At 40.6% G+C, this 22427-nt stretch overlaps 1 protein-coding gene across 1 annotated transcript in view; it reads left to right on the top strand.

The window, feature by feature from the left end:
* The window catches only part of MAN1A1 (mannosidase alpha class 1A member 1), a 252501-nt gene extending 235612 nt beyond the window's left edge, over positions 1 to 16889 (top strand). The window contains exons 11-12 of the mRNA XM_090038687.1: positions 10434 to 10549; positions 13327 to 16889. Coding sequence (XP_089894813.1) covers positions 10434 to 10549; positions 13327 to 13453 — 243 coding nt within the window. The 3' untranslated portion in view covers positions 13454 to 16889. The remainder of the gene's footprint in view (positions 1 to 10433; positions 10550 to 13326) is intronic.
* Positions 16890 to 22427: the final 5538 nt, after the last annotated feature.

Below are 22427 nucleotides of genomic sequence, written 5' to 3'. Positions count from 1 at the left end.
TGTGATACAGGAACACAAATGCATATCACATTTAAATTTAGCAAGGACAAATATTAACAAAATATCTTTTCTGCAGTATACAGCCATTTCATTAAAAAAGACTCAGTAAACTCATATTTTAAAAAATGTAAATGTGATAAAAGTTTTTGTTGTTTCTTACAAGAGTCCCCAAATTTGCAAATTAACTTTGAAAGTGTACTTTATTCAACAAATGTAAGATCTTAAAAAGGACAATCTGATCCTCCAGCCTCAACTTAAGTGTATCATAAGCCTTTCAGTTTAATTTAGTTGCCCCCTATATTGAGGCTAGTTAATTTGTGTTTGGCCAAAGTATACACATTTCAGATAGACCATCATCTTGATTGAAGACATCAAGCGATAGTAAATCTACTGTTTGTCTCGTTTCAGGGCTTACTAACTTTCACTGTTAAAATCTGGTGCCTTATTTCTGATTTGAATTTCAGCTTTCACCTATTGGCTCATGTTGTGCCTTTCCTTTCTAAATCAAAGAACCCTTCAGTTTCCATTTTTTGTCCCTGTGAAGGTACTTATGTGCTGTAATCAGGTTACCTCTCAATCTTCTCTTTGATATTCTAAACAAATTCAGACAATTATATAACATTTTTTCTCATCTGTGAAAACTTTCTGTTGTTCCTTCTTGCCCACAGTGCTAGCCTTGGTAGATAAACAAGTTGAAACAATTCTCTTCACACGTTTTACCAAATTGGCTCAGTTTGCTTGAGTTTGTTCTGCACATGCCTTCTCAGTGTCCTCTTGTTCTATTGGTCATGTAACATACTCCTGGCTGCTCCATCAGGGTCAGTTAGCTCCACTGCATGCAAGAGACAGGCTGTCCTACATGCACAGTCTTCTCTTCCAGTGACATGTTGTCCAGTGTTCTACAAAATGAAATCCTCCAGTTCTGTACCAGTTATGCACCCAAACAATTCACCTCCAACATCTGCCTTCTCTCACTCGTAGGACAAAAGGATCTCTAAGAAGCCCACTAGTGCATTCTCCTTCTCCCATTGTCTTCTAAGATTTCTGATGTACTTTGTAATCTGCATAGTTCTACACTATGCTATGTCATTTGATGCACTGAGTATCTCTGTGTGGCAGAGCACCTTTGGGGTGCTCACCACTTTAGGGCTCTCACAGGCTCTGAGGGGACCCTGCTCGGAGGAGCAGCAGGGGAAACATCCCCCATGTACTATTTAAAGGAGGATGGTGCATGGCATGGCACTGTTGGTGCCTGCCACTTTAAGACTGGGACCAAGCAGCCAGCAGATGCTTAATTGTGGCAACCATTTTAGAGCTCTGGCCACCCATATAAGCAGGGCAGTTTGCTGCTGGTAGCTGAGGCAGCAACATCACCTGGCTGTGAGGCTTCTTGGAACACCCTGGAGGTAAGGGAGGAACTGTAGAGGATGGGTAGGAGGATCCTGGGAGTGACCTAAAACTGCACCCTGCTGGGAGTGGCTGGCCTGGTGGGGCTCTCAGTGGCGCGGGAGCCCACAGGAAATGCCAGACCAGTGACCACCCTAGTGAAAGGTGGGTAGGGGCCTCTTAACCCTACCACTCACCTTTGGGTGGGTTTGCATAACACCGGAGGCAGTTGGGGGCCAGGCACAGCTGCAGCCACCTGAGCCTGTGGGGTGCAAGACCCCGAGGGGGGGCCAGGCATGGCTGCAGCCACCTGAGCTCTAAGACCCTGAGGAAAGGTAGTTGGGGCCAGGCATGGCTATGGCCACTTGATGAGTAGCCCCCAGTGGGGGGGGCGATCTGGAGCCCTGAGTGAGGGGAGTAGGCCTAAGGTATGTCTCCAGATGCCTGAGGCAGTAGTTTGGGCCAGAGGCCAAGTAAGGGGGCTCAGTCCAAGGGAGAGGGGCGAGTCCTGACCCCAGTAAGTCTTCCACCTCTGGGGGGCCAAATGTGGGTCAAAAGTAATAGCTAGAGTTGAGCACTATGACCTGCTGCTCCAAGGGGGGAGTGAGACTCCCTGTGAGACCCTGGAACACCAGTTGTGGTGTGGGGTAAGAATGCCCTGGTGAGGTGTGGCCCTAGAAAGGGGGAGAGAGGAAGGACCCCAGTGCGGGCAGAAGAACCAGAGGGTTGAGTACCCTGTATGTTTACATGTGTAGAGTTGCCCCCGAAAGGGGCCAGAGCAAGCTTAGACCCAGTCGGGTAATTGGCTGGCCACTACCCCAGTGAGGGTCGTGGGAGAGGCCCAACAGATGGTACGTCTGCCACCCAAGGAATGGACTAGCTAAGCCTATGGCCTAAGGGGCCCTCTCCAAGAGGGAGCAAGACGGCATAAGTTGGTGATGCATGAAAGAGACCCTGTGAGAGAGGGTGGAGCGTGAGAGGCCCTAGTGAGAGGTGGGTGGTATGAATGTGTGTGTGACTGAGGCCTGGCAGCGTGGCCTAAGCTTGGTCCAGCTGTAGGCCGGGAGCACTATTACATCTGGATGTCATCTGCGAGGCATGGGCTGCAGTGTGGGGAAGGTATGGAACCGCAGATAGCACCTCCTGGCATTGGGGCATAAAATGGGCAGCCTCCTGCTTAACATCCTAATTAATAAGAACAGGGCATGGCAAGTGAGTCAGGTGGGAGGCATGGCCAGAGGCAAGTGGGGAGCCCAGCACTGGCTAGGCAGGGAGACCCACTTTGCCACACTCTGCTAGTGAACATTTCCCAAATTATTTCATAACCATGCCATATTGCACTCTTCCATGGATACTTATTTACCGTGGAAACAGCATGCTGCATCCCATTGTCCTTTGTGGACTTTACACATTTTAGTATGGAGCATCCAATCTTTTCCTACCACTGGAAGTCATATTCTAAAAGAGGTGTTCTCTAAGATCTCCCTACAACACATTGCTGATTATTCCATGTGTGGGAAGCATCTTAGAAATCATCAGAAAGAAGAGATGAAAAACAGGAAAATCAGTCAAGCTTTTTAAATTTATATTTAGTTTAATCTATTTTTCAAATGTTTTGGCGTTGTTTACAAGTATCACAGAATATTATTCTCCAAGGATAAAGAATGGTCCTGAAGATTCCATTTTGTATCTTCTGCACAAGTGTTTACTGAAGTATCTTTTCAGTCTTTGACCTCTGAAATTGTGATCACAAGTTAGAAATGTTATTCTACTGTTCCTGAAGTTGAGAAAATACATAGCCTAAATTTTCTCATTAGTCTCAAAATCTCAATCCCCGTGCAGCATGTAAGCATTACTTTACTTTACTTTCCTTCTCAAAATTTTATTGATTGAAGGCAGTCTGCTCAGTTTCACTTTTGGGGACCTCTTCCTCTCTTATCTGTTCCTTTTCTACCTGTGTGCTTGTCGTGCTTACCAGTTCAATAATGGGAAGAAACAAATGATCACCAGTAGGACTAAGTGATTTGTGACTGTGCCACATGAGGTTTCACCAGCTCAATATGTAGATAAAGTTTTCCTCTCTTTAGGCAGAAAGGCATAATTGTAATCACCTAGCTCAGCTTCTGCTTTAAAACATGACTTCCCTGAATTACTTCATTTTTTTTTATCTGATCATATCATTAGTAAAACATGTCAACTTACTGTAAAGGTTTCCGGTAAAGGAGAATCCACCACAGCCCTTTCCATGTTGTTTCAAGGGTTAATCATCCTGACTGTTAAACAAACAAACAAACAAAAAAAAAAGGTCATCTTATTTTGTGTCAAATTTGTCAAACTTAAGCTTTTATTATGTTTTTGGCTTCAAGATTGAAGAGTTATCAAATTGCTGTTGCCTATATAGGTCACTGCCTCACCTTTCTTTTTTAAGTTACACAGAGCCCTGAGTCTCTTGCTATAAGGCATTTATCTCCAAGCCTCAAATCATTTTTGTACCACTTCTCCAAGTTTTCAGTATCCTTTTTGAATAATGAACACTAGAGCTAGACACATTGTTCCTGTAGCATGCACAGCAGTGCCAAATACAGAGCTAATAGAGGCTTCTTATTCCTGCTCAGTATTCCCCTGCTTATACCTCTCATTAGCCCTTTGGTCCAAAATCACTATTTCCTTTGGGAGACTTCTCCATCCTCTAACTCAGAGTAAGGTCTTTATGCTTTGTCCAAAGAGGTACTGTTTTACATTTGGCTATATTAATGCGCACTCTGTGCTTGCATCCATCTTACCAAGTGATCCCATTTATTCCGCATCAGTTGCCTGTCTTCTGTTAATTGCCACTCTCCCAGTCTTAATTGCCACTCTCCCAGTCTATCACCTACAAACTTTAGTACTGATTTGGTGTCCTACCACTCTCAATCCTGTATTTTCTATTCTGTTTTTTTAAAGAAAGAGAATCAAACTATTTTGATACTGACTGCTCAGGTGAATGGCAGGAAAACTTTTTCACATAGCGGAAACTGAAATGAAAGAGGTCTCTGCTAAAGAGGGGTAACACACAATTGTGAAAAGAACATAAATGCAAGAAGCAATTTAGTTTTATTGTGCATTGCCTTGCTCTTAATAACAGCCTTGCCTCTTACAATCTGTGTTGTATAAAATCATAATCTTGTGTTTGACTTTGAAAGATTAGCATCACAAATTCAGCCAAACACAGATTCAGCATTTTGAACTCACTGGATGTTCAAGTAGATGGAAATTTGTGCAAGGCAGAAGAAATTACTTGTTTAAACTCAAATATATATTGCCAATTAATAACACTAGACAGAAAAATAACAATATAAAAGCATGCATGAAAGTTAAATGGGCCTATTTTAAAGTATAACATTATGCATTTTTCTCCTGGTTGAAAGGTCCCTTTTAAATACTTTTTTTTTTTAATTTCCAAACCCAACAACAAATAAACCTGCTCTCCACCAAGGACTGAGGAGTGCCTGACATGCAAGCTTAAAATATTCAGATAACTGTTTGGACTCTAACAAATGCAATGAATTATGAGACACGTGCGGCAGAATACAGAGAGATCTTAAACTATCTCTAGAGTAAAAAGAAGTGATAATATTGCACTGATAGCTAGTAACTGTTTCTTACTCTCATGTCTCCTTTTGTTCCTTTGAGTTCTTTTCTTGTTTGCTGCCCCCTCCTCCACTTTCCTGTGCTTCCTTTCTTCCCACCTTTTGTAGTCAAATCACTCGCTCCACTTTCTACATTGCTTTATGCTTGTCTTTTCACAGCTGGCTCAGGCAAAAGTTACATTTGTTGCACAATCAGCCCCCTGAAAGCGCTCTACAGCCATGCTATGAGACACATGTATGGCTGCAAAGTGCTTTAAGTAGCTGATCACATGACACATAAACCCTCATCAAATGAGGGATCAGATGAAAGTGCTCCACTTTGGAGCATCTTGGGGAACTTCTGTTTCCTAGGATCAATCTGTCATGCGATCAGGGCTGAACTGGGCTGATGAGCCCAGTTCCATCCTCAGGGTTGTCTTCAGGGAGGGAGAGGGGAGGGGAACTGAGCTGCAGGCTGGGGTTTGCCCAACCTGACCTAAACTGGGGGCAGTAGATAAGAGCCTCCTGCCTAGTGGTTCTCCCCCGCCCCTCCACCCTCTAACTCAGGCTATGAGGTGCATATCTATTCTGCTTCCTTTGCCGGAGAATTCTCATTCTTTCAGTTTTAGTTTTAGATGCGGTTTCCACACTCCCTAGTTTTTTGCCTCTGCAATTTGAAATGCTACAGCTTTCTTTACATCAGTTTATATTAACAGCTAGTCACTTCGGTGCAATTTATAACTCCAGTTTTAAAAGAATGGAAGACTAGTTGTCTTATAAGATTGAGCATGAAATACTAGGGAATCTTTCCCCTGGAATCATCATTTTGGATCCAGCCCAAGTCATTAGCAACTGAAATAAGTGGAAGTTGCTTGCCCAAGATCCAGCCATCTATTTGATGTACTGTTATATTTGTGGATACAATAACTTAATAATTTAATTTGATTCTGCAACAAAACTGACTCTTGTTTCTACCTTGCTAAATTCTCTAGGGCTGAAGGTCATCTCCATGGATTTCTCTTTAAATAATGAGTAGAATGTTTACTAAAGAGTTGTGTTAGGCCCCCTCTACACTTCACATGTATAACACAATTAACTGGTTAATTGCACAATTACTTCAGACCAGCTACATGTGCAAATTAACCATCGCACCATAAAAGTTCCATCCAGCTGGAAATTTAGGGCTGGAAAATATGTAATACCTCTGTAGGTTTCTATCCAGCCTTAATTTGCATGTATAGGAAGCTGCCCCCTCAGTTTGGCATGGCAAGAGGCGCCATTGTGTGGATCACATATCAGATCCTATCATGCCTTTACCTGAATGTCTAGAGGGGCCAATTAGATTCTATTTCCTCCTTTATTATAGTCTAGTATTACAGGTGCCATAGTATTTGAAATAAATATATAATGTTTATTTTCCATGCTTAATATTTATAATCGTAATGTATATATTAAAGTGTTTTAAATAAGTATTTAAATTGTCATTTAAATTAAAACACAATATAAGGGAAAATAGGTAAAAAAAAAAAAATAGCACTTATTAGGCCCACTATTACTGAAGTAAAACTAGTGCACAAAAATCCATGTTAGAAGCAGCAAATGTTGCTGCGTATACACGGCATAGCTGACACGTACCCAGGAAAAGCAAAAAAACAAATAAACAGCATATCTCAACCGCCTTATTCTAGATAACCTATATACCTCTACCTACAGAAATACACCTTTATCTTTACCATAATTTCTCTGTGTGGCAAACAGCAAAGCACAACTTCAGCTCCCTCCAATGTTTCCTTTCTACACATACCCCTTTACTAAATAATTTGTTCTGAATGGTATTTATTATTAGTGTTTGTAATAGTTTGTCATGTTGGAAGAGGATTGTGGAGCAAAAGGAGACCTTGGTCCCTTGGAGATAGATGCCAGAGTCAGATTATGGCATTTATTCTCTTATGTATATAGTAAGGTGTGTACCTATATGTCAAGGAGTTAGAGCGGGGCACCAAACATATGATGGGCCAGGCAATTCAGAGGTTGAGCCAGTGGTGGAGTGGAATCTGCCATAGACTCCAGGGCTGCAGGGTTCCACTGGGCATGGCTTTCAGTGACGGTGGGGTGAGTGAGGGTTGAGCCAAGACTTGCCCCTCTACCTCCATGACTGGCCTTGCCAATGCTTGCCCCACTCTTGCCTGGTCCAAATCCAATGCTCAAGGAGCCCCACGGGGTGGTTTTATGTAGCATTCCTAAGTAACTACTTCACAGTAAAGATTTTTGGGTCTAATCTGACCATTAGTTTCCCAGGGTAGGCAGGACTATCAGGGGGTTTAATATATTTTTTTATTCTTGCTTTTTCTTTATGGCTTGTTTCTTCAATTTCTTATATTTTTAGGAGAGGTTGCTGTTTGGCAGGGGAGTCAAGCCTGAAGTGGGTTGTAGTTCAGATGCTGACAGTAGGCATACATGAGCCCTTGTGTCGTCAATGCTACAAATTCCTCTGCATTGTCAGGATAAACTGGCTTTTGCATTTGGCTCAAGTCTGTCAAACTTGTATTCATCTAGCCCCAAACCATTGGGTATACAGGCAAAGCACAGAGAACTGCCAAAAAAAATTATCCTTCGTTAACCATCTCAAACAATTATCTGTTGTACTAGATCTAGTCAGGTATCATCTCTGCCAAGTTCTGTGGATATGAATATCTGTAGACAAATGAAGAGAAGGACTACTGCCATGCCATACATTCAGCCACACACTAATTTCAAAGGGTTTAAAATTTATGAAAAAATTCCATCTTTGAAAGTTCAGAGATTAAAGAAAGTAAATTTCTTATGAGTTTGTTACCTAGTTTTAGCTTAAATGCTTTCATTTTTTTCTGACTGAAATAGCCTGCAGCTCTTACTGCATAGCAAGTAACCATTCTGAATTTTTGTCTGTAATAAACAAAATGACTCAGCTTTGAAGTATAAATTAGATGCGAATAGTAAAAACCAGTGCCACAGAGAATATGTCTACATGTGTATTACAGTGCTTCCTAATGTGCATTAAATTTAGTACTTCTGGGTGCCTATATATGAGCAGGGAAGCTGCTCCAACATGCTGGAATTCCAGTGCATCAGAGAAGACTCAATTAATCAAGCCTGCTGAAGCATGGCAATTACCGCACTCAGCAGTCTCCTGAGTCTCCCCACCCTTAAAAATGGCGGCAGGGATGCTTGAACTAAAGCTTGTTGAACACTTTAGTTCAAGTGCCTCTGCCACCATTTTTAAGCATGGGGACACTGATACATGAGACACAGCAGCAGTTTAATTTAGAGCAGCTCTTGGAGCCCACACCTGGAGCATGTCTAAAAGTGCCCTCCAATGTGTACCCCTAATGCGCAGTAGTGAAAATGCTTGCTTTCTTAATGACACTTAATGTGCAGTAACCTATTTTACTGTGTTTTAGCATATTTGCATGGTTTTTTTATGCAGTGCTTTAAATATGCAGTAAAATAGGCTTCATATTTCAGCAGACAAGAAGGATAGATTATCATCAGCTGGTTCTAAACAACCCCTAAGTGCAGAAACTTATCAGGCATCTTCCTGTTTTATAGGAACAATAATTAATATATCTCTGTCTAATCAAATATTTGGGTTACTTGTGAATTTCAGTGTTTATGTTGTTAAGTATATAGCTGAATAGTGAATTGATCAGCCATGAAAATGCTTTTCATGTAAACCCAAGCTACTTCATACCTCCTTGTTAACTACGCAGCTGTAAAAGTCTTCAGTTTCTATTCCAGTTATTTTTTCAATAGAAAATTATGCAGCATTTTGAAACATTAAAATATTGGGAATCAGCAAAAGATCAAATTAAGTTTCCCCCACCTCACCCCACCCCTAGTCAGAGACCCTGCCTTTCCCTGAGGACATGGAAGTGAAGGACAAATTTTAAAACACTAACTTTGAAATAAATATGCTTGTAGTAATTTGCATATAGGCAAGTTACTGTGAGTAACCATAGACTTAGTTCAGGGGTTTTCAACCTTTTTTTAATAAGTGTACCCCAGCAGCCCCCTTTTTATTAAGTGTACCCCTGGGGTGGGGAGGGGTGGTGAGCAGCTGGATGCGAAGCAGGGGAGGGTGGCAAGCAGCTAGACACCAAGTACAGGGGTGGGGGGTGTCCTAGATGCTGAGCATTGGTGTGGCGAGTGGCAGCAGTGCAGGGCCTGTGCAGCCCTTCTCTTGCCCTACCCCGGCCCTGCTCTTGTGAGGGAGCAGCACAGGTTGGCAGCACTGTGCTCTGGCCCCCCCTCCCCCCCCGCTCCCACATACCCCCTGGTACTTTACAAAGTACACCCAGAGGTACACGAACCCCCGGTTGACAACCCCTGACTTAGTTCATCCCAGAATTGATGCGTTTTACCTGTTTTTGAAACTGCTGCAAGTTTTAGCACAGGTACTCCATAAACACACTTTTAAGCAGGACTTTTATACCTATTTACTATATAGTATAAACTACGCATGATATTATTCCAAAACCAAAAGGCTCATGATTTGCTATTCAGTTAATTGAGCTAGGCCCCAACAGAGTCAACAGCATTTCAAGCCATGGTGACCCCACAGCTCAGTACTACTCAATATATATGTATACTCCAGCTACCCCCTCACAAAGGATTCATGTGCTAATTAGCAACCGTACTCATGGCAGGTGTTCTTGTCACAAATCCTGGGATCCTCCAAAAATGTATATGCAGATAAGCTACAAGGCAATCTGGTCTGGCTCCACCTCATGGAGGGCAGGGCCACACTGTTGGAAATGGGAAAAGGCATAGCTCAGCTGTGAGAGTGAAAAGGAAGTCAAAATGTAGTCATTGTAGTAGCTCACCATGACCTGACAAAGAGTCAGTGCTGAGGGGGACTAACAGCAATAGACACTACCATATATTTTATTCAGATGGAGTGTATTAGGTTCCGTTTATGTGTTTTATAGCCATGCTCAGTGTTGGCTGCATTTAATCAACTTCATAGTTGGTTTCCATTAGTGAACACAGTAGCTTTTGGCAGCAGCTTAATGGTAGATACTGTATTTTAATGAGGCTTCCTTGTAAGGAAATGAATGCAAAATGTTTTTCCCCATGCTGATTTGGGGGAAAAAAACTTTGTCTTATAATTGAATAAATACAGTATTTCTTTCCTTAGTGTACAGACACTTGGCTTCTCTTAATGTATAGTCACACCAATAACCTGAGGTACTGCTATATCTGCTATATCTTTAAAAAATATATTTAGGATTCTTGTGTTTTTCCTTTAATCTAGTTCTGCCGTTTCAACTGATTCCCAAAGAGACTGTGACAAAAGTTTCTTATTTAACTGGAGTGTAATTGGATTTGGCAACTAATAGTAAAATTGACAGAAGATTCATTTTCTTAAACCTGATTTTTTTCCCCCTCTTGTAAATTCAGGCACTGGAACAATATTGTAGAGTAGACGGTGGCTATTCTGGCATTAGAGATGTTTATAGCAACCATCAAAGCCATGATGATGTGCAACAGAGTTTCTTCCTTTCAGAAACACTCAAGTAAGTTGACTTCATTAATATAAAGTAGCTCTACAGATCTTCTTTACAGACAAGTACTTATCATTAGTATCCTTTGACATTCAGGTAATGTAAAATCTGACTAATAGCATACAGCTCTTGTTTCATGGCAGGAAGCCAGATTGCATTTTTATTAATAAATTAAATTTTATGATCTATGGAAGTGTTTTACCTCTGTTAAAGATAGTTACTGGTAATTGTTCTGTTAAAAAATTACAATGTTAATAGCTTCTAATTATACATGCCATCATCATCCAAGTTTGTTTTCACCAGACGAGAGGGCTAGGCTATCAGCTTGTACTTGAATACCTTTTCATTTTAACTAGAAAAACTTGAATCGTGACAACAGAATCTAAGACAACAAGAAAACCCTCATTCTCTGTTGCGGTCTCCCAGGCTGGTGGTTCTTAACCTTTTTAGACTTAAGGCACACCTCCATAACTTTTGTGAATTGAGTGGCACCTCATTTTTAAAAATGTATTTATTTATTATAGCTTATTTACTTGTAAAGGGCCTGGGCAGTGGGGGCAGGGAGCAGGCAGACAGGGTGGAGCCTACCCTTATCTGCTTATCTCCACATTTCAACACCTCAGGTTCCCCTGCCCCCCTACTTGAGAATCATTGTCCTGGGTAATTAATGAAGCAGAAGACATTTTGCCTCCATTTTTCTTTCTGTTTCTTTCCATTATTTGCATCCCACTCATGTATTACAAGAGTTATTTAGTTTTTACAGAAAATGTATTATTACCTAAGTGGGTTTTTAATTTCATTTCTGTTTCAGTTTGTTTCACGTGGGTGTTTTTTCCACAGTTGGGGGTATTATAAATACTAGTATTCTGCTTAGAAATGATTGTATTCAATTCCTTTTTTGAAGTCATCCATAAGGATTTTCACCAAACAAAATTTTCAGAAGTTTTTGCTCTCAATTGAGCTAACAAGGTTTCTAATTATATGAGCGATACCAACTCAGCTTAACATGTAACAAATCATGCTCTAAGGTCCATTTTTACTTAAGAGTAAGATAGCCACCACACATTAAAATTTTTTTTATATATATATATATATATATATATATATAAAAAAAAATCAAGGGACTTTTTTTCTGGGGGGGGTTAAGGAGTTGTTTTTACCTATAAGCAGTAGGTGATGAGTATTTGAGTTGTGCCTCATTTATTGCACAATCTGGTCTTGTTTCAAAAGTAATTTATTTGCTACATCTAACAACAAACATTAAACTGTCTTAAGCACTTTATTGTTCTATTTAAACAGTAAGCCATCCTTTTCACTTATGGAGAAATGAAGAAACAAGCTTTTCTATTAAATATTAGGAAGAGCTTTCTCACTAGAAGGGTAATAAAGCACTGTAACAGGTTACCCAGAGTGGAATCTCCATCCTTGCAGGCTTTTAAGACCCAGCTTGACAAAGCCTTGGCTGGTGTGAAGTTTTGGGGGATGGTCCTGCTTTGAGCAGGGGGTTGGACTTCACTACATGACCTCCTGAGGTCCCTTCCAACCCTAACTCTCTCTGTTTCTATGAAAACAATGGAAACCAGTATTCCAAAACCATTCTAATGTGATTTCTGGAATTTTGGTTTAGTCTAACCCAGGGTGGATGCAGCCTGCCAGGCCATTCTATCCAGCCCATGGAGCCCCTAAAAAATTTAGAAAATTAATATTTATCTGCCCCTGGCTGCCTGTCATGCAGCCCTTGATGGCTTGCCAAAACTCAATAAGAGGCCCTCCACCCAAAATAGTTGCCCACCCCTGGTCTGACCAGTGCCATTGTTTAACCCAGATACTTTTTAATCCAGCTGTTTTTGTCATCAGGATAAACTAAAAAATAAGTTGGCTTTCTGAGATTTTTTAAATAATAAAAGTATGCATCATTGAGGACTCACATATGCGTCCATAGCTAATGTGTAGGTACGTTTCCTTCAGCCAATGGCAAGTTGTGAGGAGAGTTAAATGACAGCATTTAACACTGATAGCTTGGGGAATCTTTGTCTATATTAGGGCCTCCAGAATCACCAGGAAAGCTATGGGTGCATTACCAACATTGCAAAACTTTTTAAGAAACAAAACAAAACAAAAACATTAGCCTAGAATAGCCAAAAAAACAGCCTTTTGCAGAAGAGGCGACAGTTCTGTGTACTAAATGATGGGAGTAGAATGAGCTAGAGGAATTTCTAAAATCTGTTTGGGCAGCCTCTGTGTATCACAGCAGGTTAAAAGGTTGTCTTTTTTAATACTGATTATGGCACTGTTTAGTAAATATTTACCCAAGATGTATTCTGATCTCTGTCTTTGTTCTTTGAAAATAAATCCCTAAGCCAAATCTTGCTTATTGGTATCAAGGCAAACTCTATCATTATTGTAATTTGATAGACATGGTCATTTGCAAAAACTTGTCATGACTGTTACGAAAATAATTTGTAACAAAATTCCCAAGAATTAAATGGAAAAGAAGGGCTACTTAACTACGATATTCTAGCCTTTATGTCTTGTCACTGTCTGCTATTATCAAGCCTTGAGGCCAATTTCATTTGAGTCAAGCCCCAATGGTTGGCATCAAAACATTAGTGACCATTATCACTAGTAATGTTTTGGGCTTTGTCTGTGGCCTAATATTTGATTCCTTTGTTATTCATAGAAGTGGAACATTAATATTTTGCTGGGAAGGTATATTAGTTCCAATTTCCACCACCATGAAAACTGGTTACCTTTTGGTGCTGTCACGTTTCCTGTTCTCTCTTGCACAGGTACTTATACTTACTGTTTTCCGAAGATGATCTTCTTCCATTTGAACACTGGGTCTTCAACACTGAGGCTCACCCTCTACCAGTTCTTCGTGGAGATGATGAGAAGAAGGAAGAAGAGGAGAAATAAAATAATGTTAAATTTTTAGGTTTTGCTTCATTTCTTATGTTTCTTTCCAATACTTGGGCACATGATTTGGTTTTAAATTCCTGAGTTATTTTGAGTTTTTAAACCAACTGTTTTGCAGTCTGTTGTGTTTACTAGCAAATATTCATGAGTGGACCTAAATTCATTACAGGAAGACTTTTAATCTTATTTATCCAACCAAACCATTTTTCTCAAGAAAATCTGACATCTCTAGATTTCATTAGGCTGCGGTGTCACCTTTGCCAAAAACAATAGAAAAGTCTGCATGTTACTTGTTTCCTAATACCTTTTTGATTTGACTGCAAAATTGTTTCCTCCTCTGTGAGGAGATGTCTGCTTTAAGCTGTAATATTTTGCCATGTTGCAAAAAGCCATATTGAATTAAGTATAAAGAGCTTTTTTCTTTTTTGTTCTGTGTTAATTTCTTTTGTCTGTCATCTGAGACGAATCTTTTAACTGTGACAGCCTCTTCTTATGCGGGTCTATCATTAATTGGTAAAATATCTTCTGAAGTATTTCATTATCAATGAAGTTTACATAGGAGTATTTTCATCTCTTGCAGACATGAGTCCATCTCAAACTGCAGTATAGTTTGAAATGAATCTAAATCAGTTCTACATTATATTAGTGGACTGTTCCTCATTTGTGACAAATCTCAGCTCAGACTTTGGTTGAAATATTACAAACTGAATTGTTTCTTTCCTTTTCTAATTAGACTTGCAGTTTCATAGTCAGTCTGATATGATAAAAATAAACAGTCTGCAAAACTGGCATTGTTGTACTATTAAAAAAGGGAATCTTATTTTGCTGTTTGTAGTCATTTACTTATTCAGGTCACTTTCATTTGACAGCACATTGAAAATAAATGAACTGTTCAATGAAATTCTCTCTTAAATTAGGCTGAGAAATATTGCAAGCAGAGACTGACTGAATCTTTTCAAACATTCCATTCAGTTTAGGCTATGACCCGATTGGCCGTAGTCGGCTGGAACAAAGTAGTTTAATGTAGATAGAGCAGTGGGGCAGGATAGCTCAGAGGAAATTTCTCACCATAAAAATAATTAAATTTCATTAAGAGATTTAAGAGAAGGAAAATAACCGGGGGGGGGAATTGTTACATTTTGGAAGTATTGGATTGGTCTCCTTTCAGGGGGATTAAATTTATAGAAATACAATGCATTTAAAAGTATTGTACAAGGCAAAGTTCACCCAAAAAGGTAACAGACATGCCAAACATGTTATATTTAATGGCATAACCAAAGGGGGAAAAAATCAGGCATAATTCCTTCTGCTACTTTAGTTTGTAAACAATTTGCAGAGGCAATTCAGACAGTTTTCTAGGGACTGAGCAGTATGTTCCAAGTAAAATAAGACACCTGCTCCCAGCATGAAAGAGGACACCAGCAGTTGAGTTGATTGCCCAACCACAAACATGGCTCAGAACAGTAACTTGGTTTTCATCTAAATAAATGGCTGGGGTGGCTCAAATGTCTGGCTTTGTTTAGGGACATGTTTCATAACAATAATGAAGTACAAAGTTTATTCCACAAAAGGCTGATACTTCTTTTCCATTAGTGAAAGAAAGTGCTGTAGAATGGTATTTCAGGTAAAAACCAGGAACCAGGGTAACATCCCACATTTGGGGGCAAAAATCCATGTTCTTTTGTACCAGGGCCCTTTCTGACTACACTGCTGTGTATCTCGTGCAGAGGGGAGACAAAGATGAAGAATCCCTGAGCCTCCCCTTTTGGTTGGGCAGGGAACTAAACCTCTGCAGCTTTAGGCTGAACAGGGTCTGCACAACTTGGGATATGGGGGGAAATGTATTACAGCACACATGCATCTGGCTGCTGCCCTGCCTGTCTACTCCAAATCAATTTGGGACTCAGGATTTGAACTGTTATCTACAGTAGGTAATAATGTATTGTTTCACTTACCAAATACAGGTGGAAAGGCCAGTGTGATACAATTGGTAAATTTGGGCACCTTGCTCAAAATCCCATGTTGATATGAATAGCAAGACTCCTGATGACTTTAGCAAGCTTGAATCTGCATATTTTGAGCACAGTATTTATCATTTTATGTTCCTTACATAACACATTAATGCAAGACATTTGTAAAGGGAATATAGGCCTATCTAATTTTTCAAACAAAACTAAACTCTTCTACTTCCCTACAAACATTTTGCAATATTTTTTTTATTGTTTTTAGTCTGGATACATCTTGTTCTATTTATCACATAATTTTGTATGTGTGTTGCTGTGGGTCTCATTTCTGTTGATCACAAGTAATCCAATAGAATCTGAGAAATCTTTTGTAAACTTGGCTTTTACATTGTTGGGTTTTTTTGAGCAGGGTCCACTTCTCCCAGATGCGTTTGGCTCTCCTGTACTCCCATAATGAGCTTGGGACAGGAAAGGAGAAACATGCCATACATGTTTGTTACTCCAAAAATTAAGTAAGTAAATAAAATGTAAAGAATGGAAAGAACTGTTGTATAAGTGGGGTTCTTCATATTAAGATGTTTAAATTTAAAACTGATTTCCTTGGAACTGTGGAAAATTATTTTGCAGGGGTTGGAAGTTAAGATTTGAAAGAGCACAAATGATGTGTGATTCTGTAATTGATATAGTATTCAGGTTGTATGTACAAACTGCACTATACTGTACTTTTTGTAAACTAATGTAAGTAGACAAGAAGATTGTACAACATGTAGATCTGCCAACTGTAAGAAAAACCCTTTTTGTAAGTTAAAAAGTACTGATTTTTTTAAAAGGAATCCCAAAACACCAAAGTGTGAAACATTATAGTGATCATCATTTTAAACAGTCAGCATTTATCAACAGTTGCCACGTGGGTGAAATGGAGATATTGGTATATTTCCCATATGTTTAGAATATGAAATTAACTGCATGGTCTTGCTGACTTCATGATGACCACTGTATATGTAACTGGTAATTCATAAGGCAAGAGAAATTAGTTTTGAAGAAGATGTAAGCAGTGTTTCTAATTTCCATGGAAGATGTTGCGTAAATTTCATTTCTTTTTAGCATATAACAATACAGTTAAGTTTACATACATTAAATCCTAAAAGGTGAATAATTTTAAATGGCATTTAATTTAAATTTCATGAAAAACAATTGTTTTGATAGTTTGTGAAATGAATATTGCATAATGTGTGTGTTATGTGACAGCTCTACAAAATCCAATGACTCACTGTTTCTATAGTGACTTTATCATATGTATTATCCATTTCTGTCCATTAAAATTGTTTTTGATTTTGTACATATTCCATTTAGTCTTTTTCACCTTTATATAAATATCTAAAGTTATGGGGTACATAATAGATCAAGATGCTTAATTTTTAAGAACTATATTTGTAAACATTTCTCTATTGTGAATAAAGTCTTTTAATATATTGGTTCATTTTGTTATTTTTTTTCCCCTGGTTGGCTTGTGAAAAATCAAATAGATAGCATATATTACCGAGTAATTTCAAAGCATGTCATAGCCCACTTTGGATGCTGTTCTGCTAAATTATGATTGGTATCCAGTTATCAACGGCTACCAATTTAATGTTTATCAAATATGGTCTGCCACAATAAAAATATGTAGAAATTAATTCCTTATAAATTCAGTCCTGTTAACAATGTATATTGCTAACTACAAAACAGAAGTTAGGTTCCTAACAAAGCATAGCAGGAAACTGCAACAGAGGTGACAAGTAAGTAGGGAATAAGCAAAGTGAAGGTCACTTCTGAGAAGGCTCAGCATATTCATGGTCTGCAGAACACAAGCAGGTTTCACCCAGCTCCCATTTAGGAACAGAGTAAACACTGCTGTTGAAATGACAAGGTGTCACATTGCCCACTGTCACTGTAAAGAAGACCACCATTAGTACACACACCAAAGAAAAGAGGAACAGTCACTGCATGCTGTAACATGGGAGAGGGAGTTAAAGATCTTGGTCTTCATGTTGAATTAACAGCGCTGGTTTAATATTTTTAGCTTATTCATATTTTCTTTTTAATGGAGAGGATCCCAGTTTCAAAAATAGCTGCCCGTTCTGAGTGGAGCAATAATTGTGGTGGGGGTTTGGGGCAGGGGTAGGGAGGGCATTAGATGAAGATGTATTCAATATTAAACACTAGAACAGATAGGATTTAAAGATGCTGTACATCTGCCTAGCTCTCTGTACCCCCTTCATGTCAACTTCCCTCCACCCCTATCCTCTCTGATCTATTTTACTTTCTCCTGTTATCCTCTTGGTTCCTCTCACTTACACCTTCTGACACTGTGCTCTAACAGCTCCATGAAAAGGAACAAGGCCAAAACACGGGTACATTCTGATGATCCCCCATTGCTGGAGAGATCTTTCAGATCTTTTTAGTTAAGTTAGAGACAACCAACACTAGTTTAGCCCCAGGTTCAGGGAACTAGCTCATGCACCAAATCACAGGAATGGCCAACCTGTGGTGCGTACATGCCGTAAGTGGCATGAGCACCCTGTGTGTGTGGCACATGGCAGATCAGGAAGAGGAGAGGTAGCACAGCAGCAGAAAGCAGAACAGCCCACTAGGCAGGGAGAAGTGGCACCCAGGGTACAGCACTAATTCGTAGCGCATTTGCCAAAAAGGTCCGTCCCCGCTGCAGCAAAGAGTGACCCAGCCAAATCTATAGATTGGGTCCTAGAAGCAGATCATATCTGAACAGTGAAAAATGTCTAAGATGCAATCCACTGCTCTTTCTGGGTTTTGCTTTTCAATATTAGTTTGGAAATTATTAGGGACAATTGTCATACAGCTGTTTCACCCAACGTGGAACAATTCACGTTAAACTACAACAGGGGGCTTCATGTTCAATATGTGACAATACAAGCAAACAATATACTCTTGATCTATATCCAATTCAGTACATTCTCTCTCTTCCTGCTGTCATTGAAATGGAAACTGTAAAAGGTTATTGTCTACTCTAAAAAGCTATTGTCCCTTAGCATAATAGAAAAGTAGGGCTGGAAGAGACCTCATGAGGACATCTAGTCCGACACCCTGCTCAAGGCAGGATCGTCCCTGACTAAACCATCCCAGCTACATGTTTATCTAAACAGCTTTTTTAGATTTCCATGGAAGGTGATTCTACAACTTGTCTAAAGCTTGTTCTGAAGCTCAACCAGCCCTATAATCGTAGCATTCTTCCTAATCTCCAACCTAAATTTCCTCTGTTGCTGTTCAAGGCCGTTGCTCCTATCTTACCCATTTTGGCCACAGAGAAAAGCCCATTTCTATCCTCTCTCTAGTTGTCCTTTGATACTTGAAGACTGTTATCAAATCCCTGCCCCCTCCCCCTTCAGTCTTCCCTTCCCTGGGCTAAATAACCCTAATTCTTTCAGTCTTTCCTTGTAAGTCATACTTTGCAGGCTTCTACTCATTTTTTTTTCTCACACTACTAGACTTTCTCCAATTTGTCCATATCCGTGAAGTGTGAGGCCCAAAACTGAAGATGGTATTATTCTAAGTGAGGCCTCACCAATGATGAATAGAGTGGGAGTCATTTTCCTTGGTTTGCAAATGGCCTTCAAATTAATACAACTAAGTATATGCTGTTAGCCTTTTTGCAAAAAAAAAAAAAAAAAAAAAGCATGCTGTTGGCTCATACTCAGGTCTTGGTCCACTGTAACCCCCAGGTTGTTCCCCGCAGTACTGCAGCCTAGCCAGTGTTTTCCTAATCCTGTAGCTTTATCGACTACTCCATTTTCAGTAGCTTTTTCCCTGTTAGCTATGTCTTCAGAAAAGTTCATTTGCTAATTTCCATGCACACTCAAAACACAAACTCTTCAGTTGACTTGGTCAGGCTTTCAACACTTCACAGTCCAGACATTGACCTTCTACAGGTGGTTAATGGCCTACACCTCACTATTGATTCCTTTCTATTTCTCATCTTACTTAAGCACTTTACTACTTTTATAGTATTGATCAATGTAACACCAGGCTGATGCTGTTCTTGAAAACCTAGAGCCCATAACCAATAGACAAGATTGTTGGTGCCACTATAACACTGTTGAGAGATTCTGGCCAAGCAAAAGGACAAAGAAATGGCATCACTTTTAGCATTACAAAGCCTTGCTTTAACTCTACAAGATTCATATACAACAGCTCACCATTTGGCAAGACCCCTTTAAGGTGACCTGGCAAGCAGGTCTGGTAGATTATGAGGTATTCAAACCTGGACACCATCAAGAATGCCAAACCTACCATGTCTGCCTTCTCAAAGGATGGCAAGCACTGCAGGGCTGGATGGTGCAACACGGGGAGGTGGAGGAGGAGTTAGGACCTCCTTGCCTGAGTCCAGAGGAGAGCCACGCGCATGATCAGAGGTCAGGAAAACAGATCTTACCATGACAGGCTGAGAGCCATGGGACTCTTTAGCCTGGAAAAGCGCAGGCTCAGGGGTGATCTGATGGCCACCTATAAGTTTATCAGGGGTGACCACCAGGATCTGGGGGAACGTCTGTTCACCAGAGCGCCCCAAGGGATGACGAGGTCGAACGGTCACAAACTCCTGCAAGACCGTTTCAGGCTGGACATAAGGAAGAATTTCTTTACTGTCCGAGCCCCCAAGGTCTGGAACAGTCTGCCAGCGGAGGTGGTTCAAGCACCTACATTGAACACCTTCAAGAGTAAATTGGATGCTTATCTTGCTGGGATCCTATGACCCCAGCTGACTTCCTGCCCTTTGGGCAGGGGGCTGGACTCAATGATCTCCTGAGGTCCCTTCCAGCCCTAATGTCTATGAAATCTATGAAATCTATGAATCCCCTTCCCTTGGAGGGCCACCCAAGTAAAAAAGATGTTCTAATAGCACCTAAGGTAACATAAGAGACATGGCCAGGCGTGAGCATCCCCTAAGGTTGTGGAACATCCCTGACACCAATACCCTCTTTCCTGGTCCCCCTAATGGGAGAGTGATAAAGAGATGTTTTTACTCTGCACACTTCTGGGACAACTTGTATGATCTGTTCAGCATTCTGTTCTGGTTTTAATTCTGCTAAATCACATGGTAGAAGCACTACATCTTCCTTTTGTTATCTATAAAGGAACCATATAAAAGAACTGTTCAAGGCTTTAACATCTTGTCTCTTGCACGTGGACATACTTTTAAAAATAGTGCTGTAAGAATGCAGGTTGCATAAGCAGTCTTTTTCAAACTTGGTGAACCTATTTACTACAGAATCATAAAAAAAATAGGGTTGGAAGGGACCTCAATAGATCATCTAGTCCAAACCCTGCTCAAAGCAGGACCATCCCCAACTAGATCATCCCAGGGAAGGCTTTGTCTAGCCAGGTCTTAAAAATGTCCAAGGATAGAGATTCAATAACCTCTGGGTAACCTGTTCCAGTGCTTTACTACCCTCCTGGTGAGAAAATCCTTCCTAATATCTAACCTAAACTTCCCTTGCTGTAACTTGAAACAGTTGCTTCTTGTTCTGTCATTTGCCACCGCTGAGCACAGTCTAGCTCCACCTGCTTTCGAACCCCACTTTAGCTAGTTGAAGGCTGTTATTAAATCCCATCTTCCTTTCTGCAGACTAACTAAGCCCAGTTCCTTCAGCCTCTCCTCAGAAGTCATGTCCCCCACCCAGCCCCCTCACCATTTTTGTTGCCCTCTGCTGGACTTTCTCCAGTTTGTCCACATCCTTTCTGTAGTGGGGGCCCAAAACTGAACACAATACTCCAGATGTGGTCTCAGCAGTGCTGAATAGAAGGGAATAATCACTTCCCATGACCTGCTGGCAACATACCTACCAACATAGCCCAGTATGTTGTTAACCTTCTTTCAAGCAAGGACACACTGCTGGCTCATATTCAGCTTACTGTCCACTGTACCCTCCAGGTCCTTTTCTGCAGAGCTGCTGCCCAGCCAGTCAGCTCCCAGCCTGTACTGGTGCATGGGATTGTTCCATCCTAAGTGCAGGATTTTGCACTGGTCCTTGTTGAACCTCATGAGATTCCTTTTGGCCCAATCCTCCCATTTGTCAAGGTCTCTCTGAGTCCTAGCCCTACCCTCCAGTGCATCTACTACTCTTACCAGCTTGGTGTCATCTGCAAACTTGCTGAGGGCGCACTGTATGCCATCTTCCAGGTCACTGATGAAGACATTGAACAAAACCAGCCCCAGGACCAACCCCTGGGGCCCTCCACTTGATACCAGCTCCCAAATAGACATCAAGTCATTGATTACTACCCTCCAAGCCCAATGCTCCAGCCAGTTCTCTATCCACCGTACAGTCCATTCATCCAGCCCGTACTTCCTTAGCTTGTCTGTGAGAACAGTGTGTAAGACCATATCAAAAGCCTTGCTATTATCAAGGTATACCGTATCCACTTGTTTTCCTGCATCCACAGAGCCAGTCACCTTGTCATAGAAGGCAACCAGGTTTATTGCTCTTGGTGAATCCATGGTGACTGTTCCCAACCACCTTTTCCTCCAAGTGCTTAGAAATGGATTCCTTAAGGATTTTCTCCATGATTTTTCCAGGGACTGAGGTGATGCTAGAAACTTCAGCCTTAGAAACTATTTCTACTTACCTCCCTCCTATCCTGCTTTCCATTATAATGATTGGTCCAGAATGAACTGTAATTTCCTAACAGCATCTCTTTCACAGAATGAAGTCCTCCTGTGAAAAAGTCTGATTGTCACTCTCCTTAATGCAGTCCTTAACCTTTGCTGCCAGGGATAGAAATCACTGAATCATTCTTGGCTGGCAACATCTTTTTCTCTCTCACATCTCTCACAGGGCACTGCCTCATCCAGAACACTGCCAGATTTAGTCCTTACTGTGCTGTAATATTGTACTGGTTATTTCAAGTCCTCAAGCTTCAGGAGGCTCAGAATAAAGTACCTGTATGCAAGTTCATGTCCAATCCATTGTCTGCACCTTTTTCTCTGATCACCTCAC

Source organism: Crocodylus siamensis, chromosome 1 (assembly GCF_052110815.1).
Source record: "Crocodylus siamensis isolate JL-2025a chromosome 1, ASM5211081v1, whole genome shotgun sequence".
Classification (NCBI taxonomy): Eukaryota; Metazoa; Chordata; order Crocodylia; family Crocodylidae; genus Crocodylus; species Crocodylus siamensis.
The sequence above is the reverse complement of the archived record's forward strand: the minus strand, read 5'-3'. Positions and strand labels throughout refer to the sequence as shown.